Raw genomic sequence first — 18,699 nt, 5'->3', positions numbered from 1 at the left:
CACAAACCATCCAAACCCAACTATTTCTGCACAGATAGATGAAATTAGCAACAGCGATATTTTCTAATTCCAAGGACGGTGACCAACAGACCATGCGGTTGGGGATCAGGAAGTCCCTTACTGTACAACTTTGCATTTCCAGGCATAGCTCAATAGGGTCACAGTGGGAGACTAAGCCCATCAGGTCAAAGAAAGATCTCTCCCAAAGCACCAGGCTGGGCCTTTTATAACAACTCATGAAGACAGATCCTCGATTCTCTCACACACAAGCCACAGAACTAATCAAACTCAATAATTTTCCAGGGGACCAAAAATACTGTTTATAGAAAAGTCACCCTAGGGTGGAGGCTAGTGGCAAACTTAAGCTGCAGAGAGTTGCAGGACATCACTTCTTTCTGCCAGGGTCAGGCTGTGACCTGGGATGGGCACAACCATCTGCTCTTTGCTGGCCAAGGGTTCAGGCCTCTGCAGGGGTGGTGCTGGTGGCAGCTGCACCCTGAGCAAAGGCTGTGCCCAGAGAACCAGCTGTGGAAAGGCACTCAGTCTTTGTAGTGATGGCCTCGTGGACGCACACCCATACAGGTGCCACCACCTCTGGCACCCAAGCAGTGGACCATATTCACCCCACCAGATTCCTTGTGGTGGCAAGGGTGGGAGAAGGACAATTTGGGGGTAAGCCAGAAAGCTTGGAGTGTCACTATGGATGGAGAGTCAGAGGGAGGCCTAGGACAGAAGTCGGTAATATCTAGAAAGCTACAAGGTTACCCTTCAGCAGAAATAAGGGGGCCTGGAGAGACAGGATACCCTGGTGTACCAGTTTCTTAGGAGTGTCATCACAAAGTACTAGCAAACTGGGTGGCTTAAAACAGCAGAAATTTATTCTCTCACAGTTCTGGAGGCTGGAAGTCCAAAATCAAGTCGGTGGCAGGGCCATGCTCTCTCGGAAGGCTTTAGGGGAGAATCTGTTCCATACTCTTAGCTTCTGATGTTGCAGCAATACCTGGCATTCTTCAGCTTGTAGACACATTGCTCCAATCTCTTCTCTGCCATCACACAGCATCCTCCCTGTGCTTCTGTGTCTTCACACAGCATTTGTGCTTTGTGTGCCTGTGTCTCTATTTTCTCTTCTTATAAAGACACCAGTCATATTGGATTAGGGGCCCACCCTACTCCAGTATGACCTCATCTTAACTAATTGCATCTGCAACAACTCTATTTCCAAGTAGAATTTGGAGATTCTGAGGTTCTGGGAAGAACATGAATTTTGGGGCGATGCTATTCAACCATATATACCTGGGTTTCCTCACCTATCCATTATTCACAATCCTACTTCTACAACTGGATGCTCCACATCTTTTCCTTGTTTTCCTGGTACTCTTTGGCCATTGGGATTCTTTCCTATTAAAAGCTGCTTGGATACAACTTCCCTCTACATATCTTTCTTGTATCACTGGGGTACTTCCAACATCATCCACTGTAAGGTTCGAGAACAGACTTGAACATGTTGCTACCACTAAATGGTCTCTTGTGGTTATATAGTAATTCTGAAAATTAAAATATCTCTCAATATTGATCCCCAGGTAACTGGTGTAATAACTCTTCCTTGGCCAAACTCAAACAAATAATCCACAGAACTCATAGTTCCTTTATTTATATCCATTGTGTAGAGATGCTTCCTTGCGATGTATTCTTTATTATAGTTTTGTATCATCAATTGGGTTTTCAAGAGTTTATGTCATTGTCTTTCCAGCTGTCTTGAGAGCTCTTTGAGGACAGACACCTTGCCTCTTGTGTCTTTGTATTCACCACAGTACTTTTCACATGGCAAGACACTAAAAGGATCAATAAAAAATGTGCATGTGATGTGGGTGATGTGTCCTTATCCTGGCAGTGTTTTCTAATCACTAACTGGCTGCCTTTTTCTAACTCTTACTTGTCCTCTGTGCCCATTGAATCTCACCAAATTCCTGGCTCCATCTGGGCAGCCCAAGCCAACATGTCGCAAAGACAGGTGGCTCTCCAAGGGAGTCTATCTTTCATCCCAGCTGATCTCCCAACTAAGAGCATGGAGGAAATCTCCCAAACTGAGAATAAGAAAGCCATGTTTACAGAAGCAACCATCTTTGAAAATGCTCATTTCTGCAGGGCCCTCATAGTGCTATGCATGGTGCAAGGAGCTGTCCTTACAGTGCTCCATTTAAATCTCAATATAAGCCAGAGAAACAGATATTTGAACTTAAATTTCCATGGTTCAAAAGACATCAGATTGTCCAAGGCCACACAGCTGGTGAGTGGCAGTCTGGAATTGGAACCTTAGGTCTGCCTGTCTCCAAAGGCTATTCTTTTTTGCACTTCACCACCCTGCTTTCTACTATATTCCCTCATTTGATTTCTAAACTAAGACTTGGGGAAAAATGTAAAACTGTCTTCAAAACCCCTGCTTTTTTTAAGAGTCAGGGTCTTGTTCTGTCTCCAAGGCTGGAGTTCAGTGGTGCAGTCATAGCTCTAGGCAGCCTTGAACTCCTGGGCTCAAGCAATCCTCCCACATCAACCTTCTAAGTAGCTGGGACTACAGACATACACAACCATGCCCAGCTAACTTTTTAAAAAAAACTTAAAATTTTTTTAGAGACGATGTCTCACAATGTTGCCCAGCCTGGTCTTGAACTCCTGGCCTTAAGCAATCCTCCTGCCTCAGCCTCCTAAATAGTTGGGATTGCAGGCATGAGCCACCATGCCCAGCCAAAATACTTTTGAGTTATGTTACAGACTGAATGTTTGTGTTCCCCTCTCATTCATATATTGAAGTCTTTATCCCCAATGTGATGATATTAGGAGGTGGGGCCTTTGGTAAGTGATTAGAGCATGAATGGGATTAGTTTCCTTATGAGAGGCTCCAGAGAGCTCTCTTGCCCTTCTGCCATGTGAGGACACAGTGAGAAGACAGCCTTCTATGAACCAGAAAGCGAGCCCTCACCAGACTCTGAATTTGCCAGCACCTTGATCTTGGCCTTCCCAGCCTCCAGAACTGTGAGAAATAAATTTCTGTTGTTTATAAGCCACACAGTCTGTGGTACTTTTGTTATAGCAGCCACAGAAATTGGTACCGGGAGTGGCATGCTGCTGTAACAAATACCTAACTATGTGACAGTGGCTTCGGAACAGGGTAATGAATAGAAGCTGGAAGAGTTTTGAGACATATGCTAGAAAAAGCCTACATTGCTGTGACCAGGTCTTTACAGGCAATTCTGGTGAGGGCTCAGAAAGAAAAGAGGAGAGAGCTATGTAGAAAGCCTCAGTCTTTTTAGATAATACCTAAGTCATCCTGAATAGAATGTTGGTAGAAATATTCTGATGAAATTTCAGACAGAAATGAGGACTAAGTGATTGGAAACTGGAGGAAAGGTGACCATTGTAATAAAGGGCAAAGAACTTGGCTGAATTGTGTTTGTGTTCTAGTGTTTTATGAAAAGTAGAACTTGTAAGTGATGAAATTGAATATTTAGCTGAGGAAGTTTCTAAGCAATGGTTGAAGATGCAGCTTGGCTCCTCCTGACTTCTTATAGCAAAGTGTAAGGAAAGAGGATGACTTAAAGACAGAATTGTTAAGCAAAAAGGAACCAGAACCTAAAGATTTGGAAAATTCTTAGCCTATCCATATTGCAAAGAAAATGAGACCACTAATGGTGTGACCAAATGATCGTTTGATAAGGAGATTAGTATGGATTAGCCACATTACCAGAAACCAGGAACTATTCTTCAGGAATGACCCTGAAGGTGATTCAGAGATCATTAGAGCTGCCACTCCCACCACAGGCCCAGAGTGCAAGGGCCACTCGGAGGGAAGGCAGAACAGTTTCAAAGGGTGGGGTCACCTCTCCAGTTCAGGTGGGCCAGGATGTTCCTGCCCAGTGCCTTGGGGATGGGGTCCTCACAGAGAACTGTGATGCAGCAGCCACACCCAGCAGAACCATGGGGACTGGGCTGCCCAGCAGAGCTGTGGGCGTGGGACCCCAGCCTGGGAAAGCTGTGGGGGTCGCAGAGAGCTTCTGTGGGGCCATCCCACCAAGCTGTGGGGGTGACATTGCCACAAAAATGGGCCTGAAAGCAGAGCATCAGCCCAGGGAAGCCATGGGAGTGTGACTCCAGCCCAAGAGAGCTGTGGCGGTAAGACTGCTGTCCCAGTGGGTCTGAGAGGCAGAACACTGAGCCAAAGAGGATTATTCCAGAGCCTTAGGTTTACTGTTGTTTACTCTGTTACATTTGTGACTTCCTTGGGACCCATTACCCCTTTCTTCTTTCCTATTTCTCTTTTTGTTGGAATGGAAATATCCATCCTATGCCTCTCCCACTATTATAGTTAGGAGCACATAACTTGTTTGGTTTCATAGGTTCACAGCTGGAGAGAAATTTGCCTCAGGATGAATCATATCTTGAGTACCATCCATATCTGATTTAGATAATATTTAGATGAGACTTTGGACTTTAGAATTGATATTAGAACAAGTTAAGACTTTTTGGGCTGTTGGGATGGAGTGAATGTATTTTGCATGCAAGAGGACACGAATTTGGGGGAGCCTGTGGTACAATATTATGGTTTGAATGTTTGTGTCTCTCCAAATTCATATGTTGAGATCCTGATCCCCAACTGATGGTGTTAGGAGGTGGGTCAATTTGGAGGTGATTAGGTCAGGTGGAATGGGATTAATATCCTTATAAAAGATATCTCAGAGAGATTTCTTGCCTTTCTGCCATGTGAAGACAGCCATCTGTGGACCAAGAAGTGGGCCCTTATGTAACACCAAATCTGCTGGCACCTTGATCTTGGACTTCCTAGCCTCCAGAACCCTGAGAAATAAATTTCTATTGTTTATAAGCCACACAGTCTATGGCATTTTTGTTATAATAGCCCGTTACAGAAAATTACAAAAGAAGGAGAGAGTTCCTTAAAGATAAAATATACAATGACCCCATCTCAGAGCCAAGGCTATTGAATAAATAATCACAATTTTACTTAACATCCCAAGAACAACCTGAGGGCCCTGAATGCTCCAGTGGGGAGTTGTCCAGTTATTTACTGCTGTGTAACAAACGATCCCCAAACCCAAGGGCTTAAAATAGAAATTTATCTTTCTCTCTCACTATTCTCTGGGTTAACTGGGCTCAACTGAGTTGTTGTCACTTGGGGTCTCTCTCCTGTAGTTGGATGGCAGCTGGAGGTGGGGTCACTTGAAGGTTTTACTGGGATCTAGGATGGCTCAACACATGGCAGTTGATGCTGGGTGTTGGCCAGAGTGTCCACACATGGCCTCTCCAGTGCCTTGAATGTCTCATAGCATGGCAGATGGGTTCCAAGAAGGAATGTCTCAAGAGCAAATGTTTCAAAGGACTAAGGTAGGCCGGGCGCAGTGGCTCACGCCTGTAATCCTAGCACTCTGGGAGGCTGAGGTGGGCGGATCGTTTGAGTTCAGGAGTTCGAGACTAGCCTGAGCAAGAGCGAGACCCCGTCTCTACCAAAAATAGAAAGAAACTAATTGGACAGCTAATAAAATATATAGAAAAAATTAGCCGGGCATGGTGGCGCATGCCTGTAGTCCCAGCTACCCGGGAGGCTGAGACAGGAGAATCGCTTGAGCCCAGGAGTTTGAGGTTGCTGTGAGCTAGGCTGACGCCACAGCACTCACTCTAGCCTGGGCAACAGAGTAAGACTCTGTCTCAAAAACAAAAAAAAACAAAAAAAAACAAAGGACTAAGGTAGAAGCCACAGGGGTTCTGTATGACCTGTTCTCAGAGTGTCCCTTCTGCCACACTCTATTGGTCAAGCAAGACACCAAGACCAGTCCAGATGGAAAGAGAGGGAGGTGTCCCCTCTTGATATAAGGAGCAGCACAGGCATGCAGAGAGGGAAGGCACTGATGGGACATGTTCGGGGACCAACTACCACAAGAAAGGAGCTTGACTAATATCCTGGATGAATAGTTCTGCCAAACACACTGTGTATGGGCAGCTCAGGGACAATCTCCGCCTCTCAGCAGCTCAGGCTGGCTGGGAATAGATGCTGATGGCTAAGCAGGACAAGCCAGGTTCCTTGTAGCTCTGTTCATGTGCCTGACACCCAGCAGAGAGGAGACCTAAACTTAAGTCACGTGGAGAGAGCAAATCACAAACCACATTCTGTTGGCCACACCAGGGTTTCATCAGACTGCAGCACCTGGTTGATGGCACTTGCAGAATCACTTCCCATACGCCCCCCTGGGACCCTCTTCTGGTGGTGTTCAGATGACTGAATTCTCTCCAGTTGTGATTTGGCAACTTTTGGCTGATTTTTCCTCAATGGTAAGCCCTGGCAATCACTATTTTCTTTAATTAAACTTTTTTTCTCAGAATTTACATTGTATGGAATTGAAATGTAGCTTGTCCATCCTTTAAAACAGTAGCTTTTCATTCATTTCCCTCTGAATATACACTTTCTTATTCTTGGACTTCTGCATCTAACGGTTTGCCTGAGAAGAAGAAAGGGTTAAAGCACGATTTTCTATTGTTTATGCTACATCCTATGTCATCTTGCCCATTATTCTGTAAGTTGCTCTCAACATCTTCCAGTGAGCTGTCTGGAACCTTCCTATGGCACAGACAGTGTAGTCTCCATCTTTGTAGGATCCAGACGTTCTCTATGATGTCCTCTGCCCCGACCATCATGGCAAGTTTGCCTGGGCCGCTTCAGCCAGCCCAGGGGAGTGTGAGCCCGGCTGGGATGGACGTGAGTTCCTGAGCGAGTCCTGCTATGTCGCACACTGCCTCTGCTCTCCTGCACACCTTCTCCCACGTTCACCAAAGCCTCCTCACGCGAAGTACTTGCGAGGGTGGGAGGCTTTACTGGAATTTGAGGGTCTGGAGAAGAGGATACATATTGCACCTCCTGGCAGGCCACAATTTAAAAATCACATACTCACTATTCCTGCTTTTGGAAAGTCCTTGGTTGCCTCAGTGCTGGGATTTCCCCGGCCTTGCACAGCGACTTGTTTCTGTCACCTTCTGGCTCCTCTCCCGCACCTGCTCCGCAGGGCTCTTAGCTCTTCCCTCTCAGGAACAGAGATTTCATCTGTCTTGTTTTCTCAGCAGCACAGCACAACCCTCTTCCTTTGTTGTTCAAGTTTCTGCCAGTGCCCCTCCCCTTAGGGCCTTCCTTTCTGCCCCAAGTGGCTCAATGTCCCTTGCTAACCAAGGAGGAGTTCTGGTGCCAGGTGGTAAGATAGCATGTTTTATTTGCCGTGCTACATTTGTAGCCCGAGAGACTTTCTTGTTCTGAATACAGCACATGGTAGGTTTCAATACATATGTATTGAATGAAACTGCAACTGAGAAAAAAATGACTTTTGATTATTTTATTGGTCATCTTCAGCCTTTGTTTCACAGACAGAAACCATCCCTAGGCTGAAGCGTGATGTTGGCCCTGATCCCATACTCTGTTTTTCCTAACACCACTGCCTGCATCTGAGTGTGTAGCAATGTTCTGTTGGGAGAAGAAGCAGGGCTTCATTTCCACTTGTATCTAAATAACTTGATCTTGCTTGTAGGTGCACAGAACACTGTAGCTGTCTTAGGTCAGGCGTGATAAGAGTAGATGCCTGAACAGTAGGAGCACAACTGGAGTATGAGGTGTAGCGGCAGGTAGCACCTCCTTGGGGAAAAAGTGCTGAATAAGTTGGGATAAACCAACAAGCCAGGTGACTGCCATTTTTCTAAACTATTATATGCTTCTTTGCCAACTTTCAAGAACAAAAGAGGAAATTCATTTTATCATGGTGAATTAAGTTCATGTATTTACCTCCCCTCCTTTCCCAAATACAAATAAAGTGATCAAATAAAGAATCACTTATCCATCCAGCCTCCTTCCAACCTATATAGTGCCTACTGTATGCCATACAGGCCTAGGTGCTAAAATAGTTTTGAGTCCTATTTACGAAGTGAATGAGAGGGAGGAGGTGATTGAACCACTGGAGGGATGGGGTGGCCACTCTAGACTGGTGGTCACAGAAAGTCTTTCTGAGGAAGGGACCCAGTGCTGAGTGAGACCTAGATGAGAAGGAAAGCCAGCCATGCAGGGTCTGGGGGAAGAGTGGCCCAGGAAGAGGGAACAGGCAAGAGCCTGAAGTTCAGTGAAGTATATAAAAAAACAAAACAAAACCCCAAACGTGGTACGTAGAGGCAAAGACATTTCCTATCAGCAGACGATAAACTTTGAGGCATTTCAGAAAGGCATGAGGCAGAGTACTGAACTTGTGACGTAGCTGAGTGAGAACAGCCTGTGATTCCAGTAGAGACATCGGAGAAGAAACTAGATGGGTGTCCCCAACAGAAGCCTGGGAAAACCCCAAGCTCTGAGCAGCAGGACTGGAAGCAGAGGCAGTGGGTGGGCACCAGATGGGGCATATGGAAGACATTCAGAAATATGGAACAGGCTCTACACTGCAGAAAGCGTTTGCTGAGTTCAAGTCATGTTTCCTGGTCAGCTTCTAATATGGGCAATATGACCAAAAGATGGTGCTTCTGTTAACCCAAGGGTAGTACAGCAAATATACAGGGAAGAAACATCTCTGTAAACTCCGTGGAAGCAGGGAGATTTCTAAAGACACTCTGGCTTTCTCCCTGCTTCTCGTTGGTGTCAGCATATCTAACTGGGTTCTCCTAAGACCCGTCAGCAGAGGGAGCAGAGTGGACTCGTTGGGGAGCACCCTGGTGGGGAAGGCCAGCAGAAACTCCACTGGGCTGGAAACACAGTGGAGCACGGCTGCAGGGATGTCATGCTAGGAAGGTGGGGCTCTACCACCTGAGGTCCCCCATAGCCACCTGTCTCACTCTGAGTGGACAACCCAGTCCTTCAGTCTGTTCTTGGACCACATACCTGGGACCTAGAAGGCACCCTGACAATTTGTCTGTGTCCACCCATTCATACACTCAGGTGACGCCCTGCAGCTGCATGAACTGCTCAGAGGAAAGCCGGGGGAACTCGGTGAGCCACCCAGGAATCACTTAGAGTGCCCAGTGCCACCCAGTACATGGTTGTTTTTAACAAGCACCCCAGGTGGTCCTGGTACGCAGCACAGTTTGAGAACAACCGACCCACACAATTGCTGAGGGAACCCGCGCCGGCTACCCACACGGTTCTAGACCAGGTCTGTGCGTTAGAATCACTTGGGGAGAATAAAAAAAAAACATCAATGCCTCATTGCCAGAAACGCTGAATTAATTGGACTTGGGTGGGGCCAGGGCATTAGTATTTTAAATAAATCCCCACGTGGTGCAGGATTAAAAGCTGAAAGCTTCATTTATCAAAGTGAGCAGTCCTCCAGATTACTGGACATATGAAAAGAATGATCTGCTCTGAGCAGTGATCAGAGTAATGAGGCAATGACTAGAAACAACCGTCCTCCAATAAGTAACCCTCAATGAAATAGACTAAGTGGCAGAAATAGAGGAGAGATATGAAAATATGAAACAAAATGAAATATGAAAAAAAAAATCTGTACCACACCTTCAGGGGGATTCAAGAGGATAAACACCAACAGAACAGAGCAGGCTGCTAAGAACGGAACAGCCCAAGAAGTTAGATTAAAAGCCTTGGGAATGAGAAGCATGACCGTCCACCACTCCTTCCAGCACTCAGCAGGAAATGAGAAACTCATGAAAACACAAACTCACAGAATGGACACCACTAAAAACCAGACGGCTGGCCCTGAAGAGCAGTCCCAGGAATCCTGTCCTGTGCATATGGAATGAAGACTAAGGGATGGGAATTGTGACAGAGAAAATGTAAGAGATATGGGAGTTCCATTCCAGAGACCCGGAATTCCCACAAAAGGATTTCCTGAAAGGTGAAGGCAGAACTAGAGAGCAGCAGTAATTTAAATAAATAAATAAATAGGAGAAAAATCCTGAGTTAAAGGAAGAATTAAGTTCCTGGATTAGATCAAAAGGAACTACCTAGGGCATATCAGACATATTAAAAAGAAGATACGTACCACATACTATTTTTTTTAATGTTCACAGAAATACAAGTTAAAAAATGTTGGGTTAAAATATATCAGGTTAACATACCTCAGAGAAGAATGAGATTTTTTTTTTTTTGGAGACAGATCCTCTCTCTGTCACCTGGGATAGAGTGGCCCATGCCCCGTGGCACAGCAACCTCAACATTCTGGGCTCAAGCGATCCTCCTGCCTCAGCCTCCCAAGTAGCTGGGACTACAGGTATGTGCCACCATACCCGGCTAATTTTTGTATTTTTAGTAGAGACGGGGTCTCACTCTTACTCAGGCTGGTCTCGAACTCCTGAGCTCAAGCAGTCCTCCCGCCTCCGCCTCCCAGAGTGCTAGGATTACAGGCATGAGCCACCGCGCCTGGCCAAGAATGGGATTTAGAGGAGGTAAAGCAAACTTCTACTTTATAAGTTTTTTTGTATGAATGAATGACATTTTCAATTAAAACATTTAAAAGTAAATAGGACTAGAATAGAAACTAGAATTTTAAAAAAGCTAATGTAAAAGTTGATTAATAGAGCAAGCCAGGGAAGAGAAAAAGAAACAAGAAGAAAGAATGAGATTCATAAAATATATCAGGCAAAAGATAAAATATATGATTTTAGTAAATATGACTGTTTTAATCCCAATATCCAAAGCAAAACATACCACTAGAAAAACGGGCAAAGGACACAGGAACAGGAGAGTCACGAAAGAAAAATGTATATCTAATGAGCATGTGAAAAGATTCTCAAGTGCATTAACAAAGAAATAAAAAGTAAAATGAGAATTTTTTAAAGCCATCAGATTTGCAAAGATAAAAGGATAGATAATGCTTGGGTAGTAAGGGTGTGGGGAATTGGTACTTTTAAGCTAAGGACACGAAAACAATTTGTTACGGTTTTGCTCAGGAGGGGTCTGGGAACATGAACTAAAATTAAAATATGCGTGCCATTCCTAATTCTACTCCTGGAAAATTTATACTAGAGAAAACATTGGACTCGTATGTAAGGATGTTCTTTGAGTCATTGTTTATGATAGCAAAAAAAAAAAAAAAAGGATACAACCTCAATATTTATGACATAGGGATGGGTAAGATAAATTTTACCTCGTTCATGCCAGGAGGGAGGTACATTATGTAGCTATTAAAAAGCATAAGGTGGATCCACATGTGTTTATATGGAGAGATTGACATGATACATTGTTAACTAAAAAATTATTGAACAATATATGTGTAATGAACCCAAGTATACAAAAGAATAGGATATGATATACGCATAAAAATCCAAAGGGACAGACACTAAAACTTTCTGAGTTCACGGTCCCCTTAGTGTCTGAGTAAGTTTTCCACAGTGTCCCTGGGCCAAAAGAAATATCTAACTGTTTCATTAATTAAGATCTCGACCAATCAAGTCAATGTGTGTTTATGTCCTAACAACTCAGGAGCTGTTTAAAATACATACAAATTGAAAGAAAAAAGATTTAAATTTTATTCTTAAATAACCACAACGTGGACCTATTGGGCATGGCACATTTTCATAAACTTTGGAATCAGATTGTACCCTGTCACCCTCATTTCCTACTCCATGTTGATTTTGCATAGTATTTGCTTTTTATCCCAGCAACTGCTCGGAAAACCCAGATTTGCAAAGATGCAACATCATCGAAGGGGATATAATGTTCTTTGATGTTGAAACTGAACTGCCTTAAGCTGGTAGCTTATGCAGTGTCTGACCTGTGTCCAACACCACTGTGTTTCCTTCAGATATTTAGAATCTCCCGTGGTAACCGCCTGAGTCCTGCAGTGCCCCAGGGTGCCCTGGTGCGGTTAGGGAACCACAGCATCAGACCATAAACTAAGGTTCTCCCTGGAAGACGTGATTGGGTTGGAGGAGGAGAGAATAATTTTCTGTGTGCACATCTGGATAGTTTGAACTTTCGTAATGAGCATGTGTGACTTTTACTACTTTTTAGAAGGTTTTTCCATTTCTGGGAAAGAGGCCAGAGAGAGCGCAAACATACAAGACAATGTGAGAGGGATAGAGGAATGAAGCCTGAAATAACGGGCCGTCCAGCCGAGGGCAGGGAGTGCGAGGCACAGCGCGCCGGACTCATCTGCCTTTCCTTCTGTCATTCTGAAAGTGACCCGCGTCTCTCTGGGCTTCGGTTCCTCAGCTATGAAGCAAACACCCCGGCTTCCCTCGCGGGGAGAGCTACCGCCTGGAATTCCTGCTGCCAGATACTTCCCAAGGGCAGAGTGATGAAAATCCTGGCTCTGGAGCCCTCTGCCTGGGTTCCAGTCCTAGCTCGGCCACGAACTACTAGTGTGACCTTGGGCAAGTCCATGGCATCCTCTGTGCCTCAGTTTCCTCATCTGCTCAATGGCAAGAATAAAAATGTTTACCCATTGAGGGGATTCAATGGGAGACACTTACCGTGGGGTGTGGCCAGTACACAGTAAGTGCTATTATTGTTGCTGTTGTTGCTGTCAAATACAGAAAAAAAAAAAAAATGGACCAACAGATTCTTTCCTTCCAGCAATCAGAACTAGGAAATGGTAAGGGACTGTCCCAAAGGGTCAGAGGGAGGTCAGAGGGAAGCCACAGAGGATCCATGTACAAATCAAAGCTACAAGGAGGTAGAAACAGTGAGAAAGTAGAACTCAGTTGGGGCATTACTTGAGGGATTTCTGTTTTAGCAATAAAGAGTCAAATGAAGATAGGAAATAAGGTAATCTTATGGATTTTTTTTCTGCATCCCTCCTCCTCCCAAGCCTAAAAACATTTTCTTTACCTCATTTCTATGTCCCACAAAGTGACATCGTCGCTGATCCAAGGATTGGATGGCTCAGCTGGTGTTATCAAAGGATCATATTCCACATACTGTTCTGTGTACGCAATTAAGCTGCAAGAGGGAAGCAGAGCAAAGAATGTCACTGATTTCCTAAAATATACCTTTTTATTCTGTTTTACACAAATAATATAGCAGTCTTCATATAGTTGTAAATTAAAGGAAAAAATTATTTCCACTCTCACTTCTGACATATCAAATCATACTGTTTTCATGTCCTTCTCATGATGAACATATCGCTTTTGCATTGTTGCAGTCATAGTACGCAACATCACATGCAGTTTATGTCTTTTTTCCCCACTTGACTCTTCACCTGAACCTTGGTGCATTGCTCCCTGGTTATACTAGCCTTATTGATACACTGGTCCAAACCTGCTTCTGTGTTGCCCACCTGCAAAGACTATGGATCTCAAGGCATCTGGAGCACACGGGAGACACTGGGGTTCCACCAGCCTTCCAGCCCAGCACTCCCAACTGAAGGACTTTCTTATTATATAGACTTTACATCCTGGCAGACCACAAGGAGTTAACATAAGCATTGTTCTAAAAAAGCAACTTAATTTTTCTGGTTATAATTACAAACTAATAGATATTTTAATCTAATAGACTAACATAATTTATTTTAAACTAATTTTTATTTTTATCAAAATGCATGTGGATAGTTAAAACAATAAAATAGTATGAAATGGTTATATATATTTAAAAAGCAAAAGCAACGATTTTTTTCTCTTATCCCTTCTCAGAAAGGCATCAACTTCCTACCTTTTGTTTCTTCTAACATTTATTTACCTGTATATTTCTAAATTGTATGTTTTTTAGCGGTTCTTGATTTATCAATTTTAGACAAAGATTTAACTTTCTAGTCATTGGTTCCCAATTTGTCTCTCCTTTTCCTTTAGTAATCCTCCAAATAGACTTGTAAAACAATTTTTGTTAAATCAATGGTCAGTGTCCACATTATTAAACTAGATAGAAACTGCTTGCTATTCAATTAAGCAGCAAACCACTTTTTTTCAAGTGTTTTAACAAACCTGTAAAACATCAAGCAATATTTTTTCCACATTGTAAACACATCGAATCATTGATCAGTTCCATCCTCCTGTCTCCTGGAGGTCCTCTGCCCCAAAGTCATTAGTCTTCTTGCTCCACTCTGGACTGTTTTCTCTATAAGCTTGATGTAAAATCATCGTCCCAGAACTCCTTTCACTTCCGTGTCGGAACCCAGGTTTCCCGGATGCTATTAACATGTCTGCCTCTTGGTTTTACTCTCCGGTCGTGTTGGAGCACATCCTTTAGCAGTTTCCTAACAAAGGGTGCACAAGAGTCCTTGCAGGTCTAAAAATGCTTTTGTTTTCTCTCCATACTTGACTGATACCGGTGGACATAGAACACTAGGCTAAAAATTCTTTTCCTTCAGAATTGTGAGGCATTGCTCCACTTTGTGGGGGGCATCCCATGTTACTATTGAGAAGTCTGGATCCATTTTGATTCTGTTCTTTTGTGCAGCTTCTTTTCTCTCTGTCAACTTAGAATCTTCTCTTTATTGCTAGAGTTCTGTGAAATTTCATGGCTCTTGTTTTTATTCGCTGTGCTGGGTGCAATGTGCAACACATAAAAAGTATTTCTCAGAAATTTTATACTATTCCTTTGCTAATTTCATATCCTCCATGTTCTTTGTTTTCTTGTTCTGTAATTGTTTTTAAAATATTGGACATCATGAATTGTTAGTCTATTAATGATATTCCCTCCCATCTTTTAACTCCTTGTCTTTTTGTCTTTTGATCTTTTTTTTTTTCATTGTGAGCTGTCACTTTCTTATGTTTCCAGCATTCGCACTCTTAGTTATCATAGTATCTAGTTCTTGTCTTATGGATGAAATATTTTCTTATATCTCAGAATATATTAATTCCATATTTTTATTGTAAGTTTCTTCTGTTTGTTGAATTGGTTTTGGTTCCTCCAAGCTCCTCTTTTCTGTTTATTTTGATTATACTCTTTCACGTTGGGGCTTTCCTTGAGTGTCTGAAAAATCTCTGGGCATCCGTTTGTGCTTTAAGAGTGAGGCTCTAACACCCGCTTGGAGGCTGAGTGTGTGTGTGGACAGGGCTTGTCACCGATGGACTTTAGCATCGGGTTATGGGGCAGTTTGCCAGTCTTGTCACTAGAACTTCAAATGAGGAATCTGGCATCTTTCCTCTGGGGACATCTATTTTTCTCTAGAGCAGGGGTTGGCAAGCTTTTTCTGTAAGGCCCAAATAGTAAATATTTTAGGCTTTGTGGGCCAGATGGTGTTTGTTGCAACTATTCTGCTCTGTTGTTGCAGCATGAAAACAGCCACAGACAACTTTCAAACAAATATGCGTGATTGTGTTCCAATAAAACTTTATTTGCAAAAACGGAATGAAGCAGATTTGGCTCACAGGTTGTAATTTGACAGTCACTAGCCTGTGGGTATATATGTCTGGTTCCTGGAGGCCCAAGAGGAGGGAAGGGGAGGGTCCCAGGGTTTGCTGGGGCTCAGAACATGATACCCCAAAGTATGGCACCTTGGCCTGCTGAGTGCTTTGCACTAAAGGAGACTGAAAAGGCCTCAGAAGCAAAGTCTTTCTGATCTTCTCCCATTCTCCTATCTCCTGCCCCTCTTCTTCCCCTAACCAAGTCATAGAAACAAGAATTCTTCTTCCCCAAGGGAGGTCATAGAAACTAGAACCCTTTTCTCCCAAAGCCGGCCATAAAACCTAGAAAGGTCACTCTCTTCCTTCTCCCTGGAAGACCCTCATTCCAGAGGGTCCTGCCCCTCCCCCAGGCCTGGGAAGAAGGAATGCTACTCAGAGAGACCAAGAAGAATCTGAACAGACAGGCCTTGCTGGGTTTCCCCACTCAGTCTGTTACTATTCGATCATTCCCTTTCATCCAATCACATTTCTACGTGACTATCCATTCTTCGTGGAAACTAAGCATAAAAATAGACAGTTTTCCCTGGGTCTTTGGGTCTTCATTTCTGAAGTCTTCTGTGTCACATAAAACTTTGATGAACTAAATTTGTTATGCTTTTCTCTTGTTAATCTGTCTTTTGTTTTTGGAGTGCTAGCTGTGACCCTTATGACGGAGAAGAAGGAGATCACAGCTTTCTGCCCCTCCAGGTCCCACAGTTTAGTACCGGGAGCTTCCATTAATGCTCTTGTTTTCAGCTGACCCCTTAGATGTCTGATGTGCTGAGTTCTGAGCTCATGTGGCTCCATTTCTCTGGAGAATAAACTGCCCATCCCCTGTGGCAGTGGTGAGTAGGAAGAGATTGTCTCCTAGCGGGGCAGGAGATCTAGGTTCTGAAGCCTCTGGAGACAGACTTGACCGTGCCTCAGCTGTTAGTCCATGCCTCATTCTCCCCTCCCATGGTCCCTGTGTCTTCAAGAGCCAAGGCCAGATTTGGCTGCGCAAACTGGCTCACTCTGTCACAATACTTCCACTCCCAACATGTCACTTGTCCCATTCACTTTTTTTTTTTAATTAAATTTTAAAACATTTCAGGCATACAGAAAGGTATAAACACTGTAAGCAATCATCATTGTACTCACTGCCCAGTTAAAAAATTAAAACATTACAGAGAAACAGGAGCCTGTGGTTATGTTCTCCAATTCTGTAGACTTTCTATCTTGGAAAAAATGTGTGGAAACAATCTGTTAATTTGTTCGCCTTGTGAGTTCATACCATTTTTATTCCTTTAGTGACATGTTGCTTTGGGGGAAAGAGAGAAGATGAACATGTCTACAATATTGTCTTGAGTGAATTTATTATAATTTACTTAATCATTTACTTTATATCAGACACAGACTTTAAATTTTCTTTCAGTATACACAGTGCTATAGTAGAACGCCATTGTTCATAGAGGTTTTTTCATCTTCTGGGTTATTTATTTAGAATTCACATCCATAAGTTGAATTATTTGGCCAAAAGGTTTAAATATTTTTATGGTATCGATCCACAACAGAACTTTTCCCCAAGCAGTGCCAGCTTGTGCGTCAGCAATTTCTTTCACAGCAGCAAAATCAGAGCCGTAATTCCTACTACTGAATTGCAAAGGGCAAGCATGTCCAATTAGCTTAATGCTGAAAATGTAGCAAAATTAGCGAGCGTCTCCATCTCATTGCTACTCAAAGTGTGATCCCGTAAGCCAGCAGCACAAGTATCACCCGGAAGCTTGTTAGAAATGCAGACTTCCAGGCTCGACCCCAGACTTCCTGAGTTGAAATCTGTATTTGAATAAGATTTCTGGGTGATTCACATGCACATTAAAGTTTGAGAAGAACCACATCTTATTCCTCAATTTTCTGAAGGGTTCAGGACACAAGATGTTTGATTCATCAAATCAAAATGAAGGAGCCTCCACTAATTTTGGTTTTAAAGATGGACGTGGATCTTCTGACACCCTCAAGCCTCCTCATCATCCTAGGTGTAGACCATCATGTAGGGTAGAAGAAACAGTGGTCCGGGTTGAGAAGCCTTGGTTTTAGTTCCTGGTGGAGTCATTTAACTGATTTTTGTCAAGTTCACAATATGTTACACAATGGCCTTGTTGAGTGGTCAGGACCATTGGGATAGAAAATGGGAAAACATCTCAAAAGAATCTTGAAAATCCTCTACAAATATAAAATATCTGATTGAAACCACCATGCATAGGAGAGACACATCATCTGTCCTGTAAATCTCCTGCAAGGTATGTACACATCTTGCCCAGGCACACCTTCATCGATAAGAGCTTTACAGCATCTCGGGCAGAATGAACCATCCAGGGGGCTCTAAGAAGTCACTCTGGCAGGAAGGATCAAGCCACAAGTCGATGCTGCAGCAGGGAGCCTCTCCTTTGTCACTGATTTTACTCTTCCCGAGAGAAAGGGCATTGCATATGGAGGAAAGCATTAGTTTCCTAGGGCTGCTGTAACAAATCACTACAAACTTGGTGACTGAAAATGACAGAAGTTTATACCCAGTTTTGGAGGTAAGTCTGAAATCAAGGTGTTGGTAGGGCCGCGCCCCCTCCCAAGGCTCTAGAGGACAATCCTTCCTTGCTGCTTCCGGCTTCTGGTGGCTCCAGGCATGCCTGGGCTTGCGGCTGCGTAGCTCCAACCTCTTTGTCGTCACATGGCCCTCTCCTCTGTGTCTGTGTCATTTTCTCTTTTTTCTCTTAGAAGGACACTGGTCATTGGATTAGATCCTTCTAGATGATCCATGATGATCTTATCTTGACTTAATTACATCTGCAAAGACTCTTTTCCCAAATGAGGTCCATTCACAGGTTCCACAGGTTAGGAGTTGACATACCTTTTTGGGGGACCCTGGAGACAAAAGTGACTCCATCTTGGATGCTAATCTGCCTGTTGACTTCTGAATAACCCCAGTCCTGTGAATGCCTCCTGGTTCCTTTATTTACTATCCTTAGTGTAATAACATGTACTTATTACTATAAATCCTGCCTTTAGATCAAGGCAACCCTGATGTTATCGCACAAATTATAGGCTATGACGCACACAGCATTCTAGCCTGTTCTGGAGGGAGGCCTTTAATTGTCTCTGCAGTGCACGTACCCACTGTCACCATGGTGTATAACCCCTGGGCGTGGGGAGTAAGGGTGCGGAGATCTACCTGTCTTGCTAGCATCCAAGAACACGCTCCCATCTGCAAGCTCGTAAATTGCCCTTTACTGACAAACTGGATTTGTCTGTCTTGTTCTTTGGTTTCTCAGCTCCTTCTGCCTTTGGGGACCGCTTTGTGTTTTATTCAACCCACTACAAGCAACATGAAAGAACTTGGCCACCTATCTCCTTTGCTCAGAT

General features: G+C 43.6%; 1 protein-coding gene across 7 annotated transcripts in view; it reads right to left on the bottom strand.

Annotated features, from left to right (window-relative positions):
• The window catches only part of RGS6 (regulator of G-protein signaling 6), a 556,008-nt gene that overhangs the window by 52,769 nt on the left and 484,540 nt on the right, over positions 1 to 18,699 (bottom strand). For all 7 annotated transcript variants that reach the window (XR_001137974.1, XM_012656078.1, XM_012656073.1 and 4 more), the window contains one exon: positions 12,812 to 12,922. Coding sequence is in view for 6 of the 7 variants with exons in the window: in XM_012656078.1 (XP_012511532.1) it covers positions 12,812 to 12,922 (111 nt within the window). In the remaining variant the exon portion in view is untranslated. The remainder of the gene's footprint in view (positions 1 to 12,811; positions 12,923 to 18,699) is intronic.

This window comes from Propithecus coquereli, unplaced genomic scaffold, assembly GCF_000956105.1.
Source record: "Propithecus coquereli isolate 6110/MARCELLA unplaced genomic scaffold, Pcoq_1.0 Scaffold5, whole genome shotgun sequence".
In the NCBI taxonomy this organism is placed as follows: Eukaryota; Metazoa; Chordata; class Mammalia; order Primates; family Indriidae; genus Propithecus; species Propithecus coquereli.
This window is presented reverse-complemented; position numbering and strand designations above follow the sequence as displayed.